At 39.6% G+C, this 14,992-nt stretch overlaps 1 protein-coding gene across 2 annotated transcripts; it reads right to left on the bottom strand.

The window, feature by feature from the left end:
* Nucleotides 1-798: 798 nt before the first annotated feature.
* KBTBD3 (kelch repeat and BTB domain containing 3) lies at nt 799-14,930 on the bottom strand. Of its 2 annotated transcripts, none has more exons than XM_009905661.2 (3): nt 14,813-14,930; nt 6,344-6,591; nt 799-3,098 (listed from the first exon to the last, which is right to left on the bottom strand). In XM_009905661.2, the coding sequence occupies exons 2-3, from the start codon at nt 6,565-6,567 to the stop codon at nt 1,478-1,480; spliced, it is 1,845 nt and encodes a 614-aa protein (XP_009903963.1). In that variant the 5' UTR covers nt 6,568-6,591; nt 14,813-14,930; the 3' UTR covers nt 799-1,477. The 2 variants fall into 2 exon arrangements, with proteins under 2 accessions (XP_009903963.1, XP_009903965.1); XM_009905663.2 differs by lacking the exon at nt 14,813-14,930 and adding an exon at nt 7,721-8,046.
* Nucleotides 14,931-14,992: the final 62 nt, after the last annotated feature.

Below are 14,992 nucleotides of genomic sequence, written 5' to 3'. Positions count from 1 at the left end.
CTTACCACGGTCATCTCAAGCCGTATAAGAGATATTTTAGATGTCTCACTACATTTTGTACATTTTTCAAACTGCTTGGAAAAAATGTGATTTGATGTTCAGAACCATTCTGAACAGAATACAAGCTTACTGCTTATATGATACTTATATGCAATTTAAGCCTCTCAGTATCTTATTCAAAAATTTGGTAAGAAAGGAAATTTCCAGGCTGTGCAAGACTGCAACCGAAGTTATGAAACCTAAATGATTTCGGTGTCCTTCTGTCACACACAGGTCCTACTTTGTATGCATGAAGATCAGATTTACTTCACAATTTATGCCTAGACTAATATTAATACTGCAAGTCCATTACAATTTTAACATTATAGTAGATGACTACTTGTTTATCAAGCAGTATATTGTGTAACATTTACCATGTACTATCTTATCACTTAAAACTGCCATAAAGTACAAGCTAATGTCTTTTACTCATTTAAACTACTACAGAAGTTATAAAAAGGGATTATTTCACCTCAGAAAATAGTATTTACTTTGACTCTAAACATGGGGATTTGTTTTTGCAACTTTGTGTTTGAGGTATGATGAGATACAAACATTTCCCATAGCTAACCAAAGTTATGACTAACGTTTATTTTACAGCTTGCTGTTGTAAGCAACCTAGCGGCTGCTTAGTAGGTAGCACTGGAGACTTCAGAGATGGAAGACTTCTGTTAGAAAACATCCTGAAGTGTTTTTTCCTTTAGTTAACAGCATGACTGAAGCAGATACCACATGAATCATCCACCCTGATGATTGCCCACCCTGCAATAGGTTATCAACGTTTATCTTGCCACACTTAATGGGATGAAAACAGAAAGTTCAGCTACTACTAAGGCACAAGGATGGAGAAAATCTGGTAAAACTGAAGAGCCAAAGTAAGATGATAGGAATTATCAGTCTCTTCAAGTTAGATACCTGGGTTTAATGCTGTGAAGGTCACTTTGGCTGTTGCCCTTGCTAAGGTCGAATAAGATAAAGCTGACAATGAACTCCTCTTAAAGGTTTATGGATATAAAAAGCCTAAATAAAATGACACTAATGTAGATTCCTTTTAAACTTCAGCTGCATAGGGAAAATGGTATCACAGTCAGTTTTCTCACTCAGCAACTGACCTACTGGGACAACTGTGACTATTACAGAAATAATGGCATATATTACACAATGAATTCCTCAGTGCTATGTGTTTGTTTGAAAGGTAATAATTTTGCAGATTAACCAGATAATTACAGATAAAACTTGCATATAAAATTAAGTGATACTTTCTATAGTGACTGGCATGAATGACAATGTAATGGACTCTTCCAAAAGCAGTTCTTTAGCATACAATCTAAACTGAAGATTTAAACAAAAGAGTACATACTTCCCCATCTATAAATTAATACCTACAAATCTGTTCTAAAAGTTGTGCATTTGAATAGATTCTTTTGACTCAGGAGTTTCAAAATTCTCCAGAGCAAATTGTCAGTACAGATGACCAGGGGTCCCTATATTTATTAAACTGAATGACCTGACAGTAAAACTCAGTTAAGGCTCTTGGCATTGGTGAAACTTCTTCCCACTCAGACCTACTACTATGGTAGACTTGAACTTCATCTGTGATTTCTTCTGGAGCATAATCACCACCCAGTATATAAATCTTGTCTTCTGTGCCAACTGCCCCTGCATTAAAGCCAGCACATTCAAAAGATCCTTCCCCTTTCCAAACACAGGTTTCTGGGCAGAAACTGTAGACCTTGTATGTGGAGAGATCACATATGTACAATGTACAGTTCACTGGAACAGCTTTGATTAGAGTTGCGTGGAAAAACTGCCCAAATTCTGCTACAAGCTCAGACCACTGATCAGTCATAGCATTGTACTTAAAGAAACAGTCAAGAGATGGATTAAAGGCATCAGTAATCTCTACTTCTGAGCCAAGGACATAAATGATATTCTGACATGCACTTGCTTCTGGATAGTAGATACCTCTTGGTAATTGACTTACAGATTTCCAGTCTTTGGAGAAAGGATTATAGGATTCTACATCCAAAAGACTTCGGGTTTCTTGAGCTCCTCTGGTCTTTCCACCTATTACAAACAGCTGATTTAAGGTTACAACAGACGTGTGCATTGTCCTTGGTTTCTTCATAGCAGATACTATGGAGAATTCATTGCTCACTGGACAGTAGCACCAGGTTTGGTCAGTGGCATCATGAAATGGTTCAGCAATATGAAGCCTGACGGTTCTGTAACAGTTCCCTTTACATCCTCCAGTGATAAATATTTTTTCTCCATAGCTAGATAAACTTGACCCCGGAAGATCAATCATGTGTGTGTGTGGTAGTTCTCTCCATGTATCTGTTTTGATGTTGTAGCAGAATGTATGTCTGTTTTCTCCATCTTCGTCAGTTTTATGAACAAATATGTATTTTTCTGTTGTTGAGGGACGTGCATCTGGAAACAGCCCACTGAAGTCTTGCACACTCTTGACTGCATCATTGATTATTACTGAGCAGTTAGCACTCTTAAGTAACAGTTCTTCAGAATGCAGAAAGTCCTGCAAAGTCTTTTCAGGTAACTGGTGTAGTCTCACTTTCTTCATCAAATTAGGCAGATATTTCTGTCGTGTTTCTAAACTGTGCTTGGTCCACTGAAGGACAGCTTTCAACACTGACTCTTCCTCAGGGACATTTAGTTCGTCAGACTCCAGGCATTTTTGTAGTATCTCAAAATTCATCTCCAAAAAATCACTTGATCTGAGCAGCAAGGAGAAGTGGTGCTGCACAAAATCGAGCGCATGGTCAAACAAGCGGACAGAACCGTAACTTTCTGACAGAGAAAGCAACTGTAAGCAATTCACAAGATCAATACTTTTTATTAGAAAGTCACTGCAAGCTTTGGAAAGGAGTGACACTTGAAGAAATGATGACAGCTGGAAGAGCATTTCCACATTGTCATTCGTTATCTCTGTTTTTCCTGTGTAAGCATAATCAAGGAAAGCTTTCACCGCTTTTGGTGACAGATTACTAATAGTAACATTGCCATCATCTCGTTCTTTCATATTAACTTCAAACATGGCTCTGTGAATAAAATATAGAAGATACACACACAAATTAAAGATCTAGCAAACAGCAGAGAACACTGATGTGAGAGGAGGGCGACAATCGGGGCATGTAATAATGTGGGTAGGCTGTATAGGTCTGAAATGTGGAGGGTTCTCATAAGCAAGAACAATGCATTTGCTTGATATGGTTGAAGAAAAAAGGAGTGGCGAGAAGAATACATTCAAAGTGACAGCTCATAAAAATGATAGCAGCACCTGTGCTTTGTATGGATTTTCAGAGAGAGTGATGAATTCTATAGTTCTCAGTATGAAAGTGTGAAATCGTTTGGGACAGCATCAGTTTCAACAGCTTGAGAAAGGAAAGCTGTTAAAAAAAATACTTAGTAAAAAACCCACAGATTTTAGGTCATGCACCATGGATGAACACAGAGAATTAAACAAAAATAGGCCTTCTGAATTCCAGGCTGAGCAAATGGCAGGATGGATGATGGCTGCATTCCCCACTTCTAATAGTAGGGATGGAAGAGGAGAAGAACCATGAAGAAGATTAATTCTTGCTTTAGAATTGACAGATAGATGTATAGGTACAGGCAGATGTCAGTGGGGGGGAAAAAAAAGGAAGGTTTTATGTAGGATTATATGACCCAATGAAACTTGTGCAGAAGGTACATTGTGACTGAATACGAAGATGATGGTTGAAATTATGGAACAAACTGTTGATCAGTAGAGTTGTGCAAATTCTACTATAACTTTGACTACTACTAAATATATACTAACATTTAACTATTTAGCACAGTCTAATATGGCAAAATAATAAACATTTTTCAAGCTGGCAAATTCTGGCAACAGAACAGTGCTGCAACATCACTTGCCCTACCCTTGAAGAGCCCAAGCATCAGGCTGTGATAGCAACAGCTGCTGAATTTGACAACAGATGATGGTGGTGAAAGATTCAGATAAATCATCAAATATTAAATATATAACCTGGATTATAAATGCACCACAGATAATTCCTATTTAAAGAAGAGCATAATATCATAGTTCAGCTACACAGTATCTGTATAGCATGTGAAAATTCCATACTTTCATGAAGCCAAGAGAAAAATTTAAACCACTGTGTATAACATACTCTTTGGGAATTGAATATCAGGTAAAGCAGGAACTTGTCTGACCTCCTGAACAAGAACATAAAATTACAATATGACATTTATGTCTCAAAGAAATTTTTGCATAATAAATGATGATTTTTCGTTTCCTTATGAACCCAAGAGCTAATCTCTAAATCATAACATAAAATGGCAACCAATACTAGGAGAAGGAGAGCAATTGAGCTAACAAGTAAGGAGCAGAATGTTGCTGAATCTTGAATTCACACAAGGAAACCAAACCAAAGAAAAGTCCAAAAGCCAAGGAAGACAAAGGGTGCTTAATTTTAAAATGTCTCTAATATACCTAGATACTTTCTATTTCCTGAAGGTAATAAATGGGCCTTGCACTCCAAGATAGATTAGGAATTGGATGGCTGTTGCAGGGGGAGGTCTCTCCTGCCAAATTTTAACCTGAAGAGCTATATAGGTAGTGAAAAGGACACCTATGTTACCATGTGCTTCACATCAGTTCAAAAAATTTCCACTGGAAGCTGTATCATCCTAATACTCCTTTCTATCAGAGCACCTCTGTGCTGTCAAGCAGTAAGCACCTGAAGTGCAAGTAGTTCTTTGTGTCAGAAAAAAACCAATCTGCTGCTGCAGAGAGGAAATAGCTTATTTCACTGACATTTCTTCTTTTTGCAGTAGTCCTAACAACACATCTAGCCTATATCCTCTGTCATATATGGCAGACTCCCACAAATCATGGGATGCTCCAGGCTATTTGAAAGTAATACTTCTAATCTATGAATGGCCAACTGAACTGAGGCCATTAACTCATTTTCAGGAGCATTCTGTTCACTGTTAGAGCATCTTAGTGTTATGTTTTAGTAAGGAGTGTGTTTGGAAACAGACTTTCATCATGGAATTGCAAGTTTGAGCCTTACTAATAAAAAGGTTGACATGGTTCTGCATAAATTAATATCTTGTATGTGAATGGTCTGTCTGTTAAGAATGCATAGCTCTAAGTCCCAGAAGGAAGATCACAGATCCACCTCATGTTGAAAGGCTGTAGTTCAGAAAAAATGTTTGAATACCTCTGAAGACTGTACTGACATTTTAGACAAACAAAATCCAGCACTATTCCACAACCATGCAATTCATCCACAGCTGCTCAGTGCATGATGTATTTGTAACCAGCTTGTTATGTTTCCCAATATAAATGTGTCAAAGTACACAGACTGTTGCAGTTCTGGGCCCCACAATTTAAGAAGGACATTGAGACTCTTGAACGTGTCCAGAGGGCAACGAGGCTGGGGAGAGGCCTCGAACATAAGCCCTGTGAGGAGAGGCTGAGGGAGCTGGGATTGTTTAGCTTGCAGAAGAGGCTCAGGGGAGACCTTATTGCTGTCTACAACTACCCGAAGGGAAGTTGTAGCCAGGTGGGGGTTGGTCTCTTCTCCCAGGCAACCAGCACCAGAACAAGAGGAACACAGTCTCAAGCTGTGCCAGGGAAAGTTTAGCTCAAGGTGAGGAGAAAGTTCTTCACAGAGAGAGTTGTTTGCCATTGGAATGGGCTGCCCAGGGAGGTGGTTAGTCACTGTCCCTGGAGGTGTTCAAAAAGGGATTGGATGTGGCACTAGGTGCCATGGTTTAGTAGTCATGAGGTGTTGGGTGACAGGTTGGACTTGATGATCTTTGAGGTCTTTTCCAACCTTATTGATTCTATGATATAAAGTCAAACAGACCTTTAAGTACAGAGACAGGCAACAGGTAAGTCTTAAAGATACCAAACTTGTGTCAATTCTACCTAACAGCAGAACCATGCGCTTACGGTTTGACATTTGTATTTCAGAGTACAGTCTGCTGTCTGAATCTCTAATTCATAAAGTCCTCATATCAGTTTGGAAGAACAAGGAGATATATATGGTTAGACATCTAACACTGTAGTTTTGGTTTGGCTCTTTATTCCATTTTCTATTCTAATCTATTCTAATTCTATTCTATTCTATTCTATCCCCTTTAATATGACATTTGAATGCTTTGCACAGAACTCTGCAGATGTGTATGTTGTGATTATTTACTCTTTTTTTTTTGGTAACTATATTTCCTCCCTCCATCCTAGAGAACTTACAATTCATTTCCTGCAAACTCATGCCAGAATTAGGTTTACCTGAAAAAATCACTGCACGCTGCCAGCACACAACGATGACAGGGAATTATTTCATCTTTCACAAGAATTTTAAAGTCAAAAAATATATTTTGTTCTCTGAACTTTTGTAGCACTTTCAGAATTTGTTGTCCATGACCTTCAGCCACTAGGGAATTGATTTTATTTTCAGGAACAGAAATTCCATTGCAAATCGGTCTGCTAATGTAATCCCGTTGGTTTGCCATAGTTTCTTCAACCTATTCCTGAAACTGAAAAGGAAAAATAAGTCATTGATTCTACAGGTTTACTATTTGAAAACAAAACACAGACACACACACCCCCAAACCAGAATGTACCACAAAACAAACAAACTAAATACCCCAGCATTGAATTTAAGTCTGTGCAGTTATACATTTGTGTTGTGACTTGTACACTGAGTGGATAACAACACTTCTACTTGGCAAAAGTAGATTACATCTTTTGAATCTGATCTATATGAAAGAACAACTCTATGAAGAGTACCCACCTGAAAGAATTCTTTTCAATGAAGTCCACAGAAAACACACCAAAGAGGGTGTTTAATGGTCATTTAAGAGAAAAACTAGTCCTAGGCATACCCTCAAACCCCCACCCCGCCAAAATTCTGTAATTTCATGTAAGATGAAGATCAAGAAGAAAAAGTTATTTTTAGATTCCAAAAGGCTCATCTGTATGCTGTGAAGCTCCAAACCCAAAGCAGACCAATGGTCTTTCTAGAGCTTACAGTGGAAGGGATTCCCAGGCTACCAGACTGCTTTCTAAGTCAATATCCATTAGGCACTCTGGACTGAAATAACAGACTACAAAAACAACCACCAACAGCCTGACCTAATCACAGGATTTCTATGGCTTACCAAATTGGGTCATTTAGAGACAGTTTGGTAACAGTGCAGCTTTGAGTAGTTAGGCAACTGATACTGATTTTACCTTGTATGTCTAATCTTGCTAGGAAGCTTACAGCCTATGATGCACACTGTGATCTTCACTTACAGTGGCACAAATTAACTGGCTTCAGAACCTATTTAAGACAGTGCAAATCTCTCTCTCAGCAGTCAAATTTTTCTGGTGAAAGTCCCTGTACTGAAGTGCACCAATTGTATAGTAAGTTGGCTTCTACAATTTTTGTACAATGTATTTTACTCCATTTTGCCAGCATAAAGAAACTTTGAAAATGAGTATACTTTTTTTACACCTATTTACAGAGTTATTTATACAACTCCAGAAGCATAAGTTGCCCTTACTGCAAATTTGGATCAAGCTTGCCTATTTTAAAGGCTAAGGAAATATTCTACTTTTATTTCTATTGCAGGCTTTTGCTTTCACAATTCCAATTAAAATTAGCAACAGATAATGGCCCACCTGAATTGACAAAGAAGGGAGTAACAAATTCCAAGCCAAATACAGAAACCAGAAAAACATTGGGTTTGGGTTTTAATTTCACAAAAAGGCTTATCTGATAATGTGAAACATTCAGAGCAAACTAAGCCATCAGGCAGTCTTCTTCATGAGAGGTATTTTCATAGCAGACTGATCTATACTTTATCTAGTCAGGTAGCTCCAACCACAAATAGACCTCCATGTCTCCTGGAATAGAAGAGATCCATTGATCTTGCTGCCAGCACTGGCACCCTTGGAGCAGGCATCTTCTCCTTCTCATGGCCAGACAATTTCACGTATTCACTCTTTCCATTCTAAGCCTGAGGAACTAGGAAAATACAGAAGAACAAGACCACCATTTATTCTGATAATGTATGGCCTCATAAACCCTGACTTCCATAAATCATAAAGATCTTTTCTATGTTAGAAGTCTCTAGAATACCCTTTTCTTCTGAATTAAAGCCTGTTCCTCAAAAGACTGAATTTGCAAAAGCAGAGTTGTTTCAGCAGAATTAGTTTCCCATATTTGAATGAAACTTTTTCTTAAAAGTAAGTGAATTTCAAGGTTTATTTGGCATCATGTAAAGCAATACTTCTTTTAAAGGAAATGTAAACCTTTTCACAAAATTCTGGAAGCAATAATTTTATCTTTATACATGTAATTTCGATAGCAAGCTCCAAGCTACAGCTTGCTTTCTGTAGGTAAAATTACTAATTTACCTAATATTAATCTTTGTACAATTAACACAGGAACATCAAATGTCATCAAGCCAATCTCTGCTATTTTAGGCAGCCATCATATAATCACTTGCATAAAACCACTCTGTGTTTCAGAAAGCTTTCTTTTACCACCACTGTTTCCACAGAAAGACTATCCTGGCATATTGGTCCCAAGGCTGGCAAACCTTCTTGTCATTACAAATCAATGTATTAATAATTACATCTATTTGCTCTTCTGTCAGAATTGTCATTTGATTTATATTCATTCACTCTTACAATTATCAAGACTGTTGATAGCCTCTCTCAGTTTATTAGAGCAAACAATTGTCAAACTTTCCAAGGCCCACTTACAAGACTGATTTTCTGTTTCCCTTACTATTTCTTGCAGTTTTCTCTTTATCCATTCCAATCTGTTCTCGTATTTCTTTCACCGATGTCAGATTTGTCATACAGCATTATGGTTAAGATCTCATCAGTGTCTCACTACTGCAATTTGCAGTTCATCCAGTGCACCCTGATCTACAACAGCAGTGTCTCCTTATTTTTTATTAAAAACATATTTCAGCAGTGTACCTCTGATGGTTTTGTCCATCATTAAAGATGATACTAATGAAAACTGTATTATGGCTTACCCTAATTCACCCTGCACTCCATTAGAAAAATAAATATTATAAAATTCTAATTCCTATCTCCCTTGCAGCCAATTCCTGCTTTATTTGATAATTTGGGTACTAATTTACCACTTCACTGGATTTGTTGATGATTTCAGAGCTGTCCAAAATTACAATTCAGCTAAAACTTACTATGTTAAACAAGGGCAGCTAGCATTTGGAATTATTTCATGCATTATTCTACAAAGCTATATGAATTAATCAATAGTTACATTTATAAATATTTGATCAAGTTACCGACAAAAAGATAGGAAGCACAGTGGGTGCAGATGCACTGGGTGAATCTAGAGTTCAGGAAATCTGGACAGCAAGCCTCCATGGTTTTGCTCTTTTTACTCCCACAAGATTCCAACTACGAAGTCTGTCTTTATGCAGATTCCCAAGAACCAAACCCCAGCTGACGGTTCATCAGAGCTCTCTCCTACCTCTGTTTCTTAACATATGGCTGTGTGCCATTAAGCTTCTTACCATGGCAGACAAAGGCTATATACTCAAGCCCTCTTCCATCATCTGACCCACCAGGTACTTGTTGCACAACAGTCTTCCAGCATCTCCTGTAACATAATCCATCAGACCCCAGGTACTGGCATACATGAGTGGGTATTGCCTGTAGTGAGGTCGTATGTGTTCTCTGATGTGACCAAATTCAAACTACCACTTGATAAAACTTCTCTGCTCACACATTGAACCTTTTCACATTTAGACTGACAAATGCCTAGTTAGCTATTAGCCTGGTTTTATAAAAACAAAACAACAAGAAGAAGAAACCCTCCAAACCAAAATGCCCTTAAACATTTGCCCTGTTTGTCTGCATGGAAGTCACATTGCACAAGTGGCCTGCTGGCCATTACAGTGAAGTTTGATAGACCTCTAAGTTACTAAGGTCAATGCCACATAATACATGCTTAGGAAGATACATATATCTCTCAAAGCCATCTGTACAAATGTTCAGTTGAGGGGCAAGGCATTCTGCACACCTGACAGTTAAGTGGCAAAGACTGGCATGCTGATGAACAGTCACAAAGCAGCTAGCAGTTGGATGGGAGGCCGAGTATGGTACGCTAATTTTGGTCTGAGGATAAAAACATTTTTATGGTCAGTCGTAATGATATAAACAGTGGGACTGAGCATCCCATCAGCAAGTTTGCAGATGACACCAAGCTGAGTCGTGCTGTCAATACACCAGAGGGACGGGATGTCATCCAGAGGGACCTGGAGAAGCTGGAGAGATGGGTCCAGGTGAACCTCATGAGGTTCAACAAGAGCAAGTGCAGTGTCTGGCACCTAGGCTGGAACAATCCTCACTATCAATACAGACTGAGGTACAAGGTGTTAGAAAGCAGCCCTGCAGACGAGGACTTGGGGGTGCTGATCGATGAGAAGCTGGACATGAACAAGCAGTGTAAGCTTGCAGCCCAGAAGGCAAATCACATCCTGGGTTGCATCAAAAAATGTGTGGCCAGCAGATACAGAGAGGTGATTATGCCACTTTACTCTGCTCTGGTGAGACCTCACCTGGAGTACTGCATCCAGGCCTGGAGCCCTCAACATGGACCTGATGGAGTGAGTCCAGAGGAGGGCCACAAAGATGATCAGGGGACTGGAACATCTCTCCTGTGTGGAACAGCTGGGGTTGCTTAGCCTGGGGAAGGGTCCAGGGAGACCTAATAGCAGCCTTCCAGGACCTGAAGGGGGCCTACAGAAAGGATGGAGAGGGACTGTTTACAAAGGCCTGTGGTGATAGGATGAGGGGCAATGGCTTCAAACTAGAGAAGAGATTGGATGTTAGGAACAAGTTCTTTATCATGAAGGTGGTGGAACACTGGAACAGGTTGCCCAGGGAGGTAGTTGAGGCCCCATCCTTGGGAGATATTCAATGTCAGGCTCAACAAGGCTCTGAGCAACCTGATCCGATGAAGGATGCCCCTGATCACTGCAGAGGGGCTGGACTAGATGACCTTTGGAGGTCCCTTCCAACCTAAACCATTCTATGATTCCATGAAGCCCACTGAGGTCATTAGATCTACTGTTCACAAGATTCCTCTGTGTTAACACTGTCCCTTTTCCCAAGATGGAAGGATGGTTGGAGCAGCCTAGAACAGAATGAGCTCATTGACCCAGATTCCAGGTAACTATACTGAGAAGTCTGATAGGCCCATGGTCAAAATATGAGATACACACACACATTAGTACTATTATTAGTATAAAGTATTCATAAACATGCTGAAAAGATTTTGCTAAAACAAAAGTCAAAATAGCCTTAGATGCTCCAACTGAAGGATAAAATCATTGCAGAAGTTTAAATGTGCTAATGAAGTTAAGAATGGTATAAGATGTGCCATTAATTCTAATTCTGAGTAACAGAAGAAAGCTCATTGAACAAGGGAAGTCAAGGGCCTGTGTAGTAAGAATGGAGCAGATGTGTCCCCAGATGAGGACACAGGGTTCTGAATGACTCTGGAGAAGATTTACACCAAAATGCTTTGATTAATTTATAATAGTAAGAGAAAATTATATAAAAATGACTATAATAGCCATGGAGATGTTATTTTGTGAAAATATCAAGCATACATGTTAGTAGCTTGCCAGAAAAAGGAAGTTAGGGCCATGTCTGCCCAACAATAAATATGACTGAAGCCCAAGACTGTTCCCAGCACAAGGGACACCAATCGTATATGAGGCATGACAACATTCAGACAGTACAAATAATATTCTCCTTTCCTACCAACACAGCTGGCAAAACCAGTCTCAACTCAAACCTTTGTTTGGTACTTCACTATTTACAAACAATTGTAAAACTATCTGCTTTATCTCAAAGTATAATATAGCTGTGCTACAGAGCTCTCTCATCAATTTAAAACAATCCACACCAATTATTTCTTAATGCTTCTTCACAGATATCATATGAGAAACAAATTTACCTTGAAGAGAACATTACCTTTGTCACTTAGCCTTCTCCCAACTTGGATAGCATGTCTTACTAGATAGCAATCAGTACTTTGCTAACAAATTTTAAAGACATCACTCCCCACTACACATCTAATTTAACAGCACCTAAGCACGGAACAGGTATCTGAAGGATTTGGTGACATTGCTGACCAAAATCACAAGAGTGATTGAAACTAAATTGTAAATAATAAGTACAAAGTTCTGTACTTTTACACTGTATTAGTTTTTTGACTGTCATTGACTGTCTGAGATAGAAAACAGACAGTAACAGAATTTCACGTTCCTGTCTGGAAATTTCAATGCAACCGAGTCTCCTAGCCTTTTAATAAATAACTGAACTTCAAAGAAAATTAATATTCAGTCAATCATTTTTAGACAATAAAAAAGGTATGTGTGACATTCTGAGACATTCAATCCACAAAAGTGGCATTTATTAATAATACACATTGAGACGGTATTCTAAGAAGGAAAGGCGACACAGGCTTTAAAGCTTTGGGTGCTTTAGAAGTGACTTAAAAAAGCCCAAAACCCTAGTGCAGAAAAAAACCCAGCATGGTACCAGGAGGAAGCAGTGAAACTGCACTGATTCCTGGGGACATTCCAAAATTGGAGGATACCCTTTCTTCTAAGCAGTGATCTTTAATTGCACAGCCTCTCACAAACACATTGATCCATCAAAGAAAATAATCACTCAGAAGAACTTAGACTGACTGGATTTTATCCTAAGTTTCTCAAATTCACCAAGCACCTTTGGAAGTTATTTTCTTAGGTAAAAATGTTCAAGAACTGCAATTTCCATTTTCAGGAAAGAAAAAAAAGGTAGTACTATGCCACACTGTACTTCTAATTCTGTCAAACCCAGTAACAACTGCACATCAGAAATCCCTGCTTTTACTGAATTCTGTAGTCTATCCTTTCTGTTTCTGTCTAAAATGTGGTTTTCAAAGCATACCTGAAAATATTGAGCATACTTATAAAATATCACAAATTATTAGCATGTTTTACTCATTCAAAAAATGTGGGTCTACACTGAACATGTTCATAATTACATTACATATTATACAGTGCATCTTGAATTGCAGTTTGCACTTACCCATGGTATTTATTGGGGGTTTTTTGTGTTGTGTTTGTTCTGTTGGGTTTTTTTTCAACCAATAAATCTACTAGTGAAGAAAATGCTACATGTTTAAAGCTCTCAAAGTAGAAAGCAGGGACAAGTCAAACCTATTCATCAAATCTGAGGTTTCTTTTGAATTAATGAAGATCTAAATTCCATTATAACATATTACATATGTACATATTATCATATGTACATATTATCAGTAACTAAGTATTGATATGACCACAATTTTCTCTTCAAAATACAGTGCACATGATATTGTTGAATGGCATTTTCTTGGTTGTTGTTTGGTTTTGGTTTTTTACTATATTAAATCCTACACTGCTGTCAGTTAACTTTGTCTCTTTTTCCACAATGTTAACTTCTGTGTTTAAAATACTTTTCAAAGACCTATGCTCAGCTATGACTGATTTTAGGCAGGAAGACAGCAGTTCATCTAGGCTGTGTAGACAGCACTTTTTCACATTAACAGGGAGCTGGGAATGCTAAACAATAGCCAAACAAACAAAATCCAAACAACAGCCACCACCAAACAAACCAAAACCAAATCAAAACAACACCACCCCCGCCAAAAGAAGAAAGATTCTAAGAAATGCATGAAATGATTTTATTTTCACTATTTCTGCATTGTTTGTGCAACAGCACAATATTCAACAGCTAAAAAGCATAAATATTTCTAAAGACAAGCAATGGAAAAGTGGGTAGTAGATTTTCAAACAGAACCTAAATTTTCAGCCACGGCCCAACTCTGAAACCAGAGGGTAAACAAACAGATGGCCTCTAACTGAGGGTACAATGGAACACAGTCCTGACAACCCTCACAGTTCTTACGAGAACAATGAGCACAGGACATAAAAAGCTTTCGTTTGGGTATATTCTTTAGAGGCTAGAAACAAACTAGGGTGAGGCAGTACTTTCCATCTGGCGTGTGAACAATTGTCTCCCCTTTTCTAGTCAGCGAAAAGCAGCAAGCCCAGGGCAGGCAGGGGACACCCTCGCTGCTACAGCTACCGGCATGTGTAAGCTCCACCAGACAGCGGGACGGCTCAGCTGGAGCAGGGATGTACTAATGGCAACGGGGGGCCAGGGGTTACCACCTGCTATTAATTGATAGCGAAAAACCCCACAAAGGACATTGTTCTCAACCGGATACACCCGGTCCCGTCTCAAACAAAGCTGAAAGCTGAAAGCAGACAGACGTTACAGGGAAACTACGTTCCTTTTGCCATTGCTAGAATTATCAGCCACCCCCTAACCTCACCAACGCAATACAACCCCGAAGCCGACCGATAGCGGTAGCGGTACAGGCACCAGCCTCAAAAACGCCGGCCTCCGCCCCTCGCTCCGCCCGCCAGAGGGAGGGCAGCGCCGGCAGCACCGCTACTGAGCATGCCCAGACGGTTCGCGCGTGCGCCGTGTGCCGGCTCCGTTCATTCTAAGGGAGGACTAATTCCAAGAGACCGGCAGGATAAGGCTAACGGGCTTCCCCTCCTCTCACAGGGCGACCGCAGGGCCCGGCCGCGGGATGTGGCAGGCTCCAGCGCTGCTGCCTTTCCGCAACCAACAAAGAGCTACTCCCCACCTTAGCGCTCCCTCCGAACAGCGCGCACCCACCTGCAGCCAACACCAGCAGCTCACCGACCAGTCTGGCCCACCCTCTGCAGCAGCAACGCCAGCATATTGGCTCCTTCCGGTGTCATTCTCCTACTTCTTGCACTCTGAGTGGTTCTAGCGGCCGTCAATCCAGACGAAAGCCCGCCTATCCTCCCGAGCGGGTTCCTCTGTCGGCCCTCT

The sequence above is a fragment of the Dryobates pubescens genome, chromosome 10 (assembly GCF_014839835.1).
Source record: "Dryobates pubescens isolate bDryPub1 chromosome 10, bDryPub1.pri, whole genome shotgun sequence".
Classification (NCBI taxonomy): Eukaryota; Metazoa; Chordata; class Aves; order Piciformes; family Picidae; genus Dryobates; species Dryobates pubescens.
This window is presented reverse-complemented; position numbering and strand designations above follow the sequence as displayed.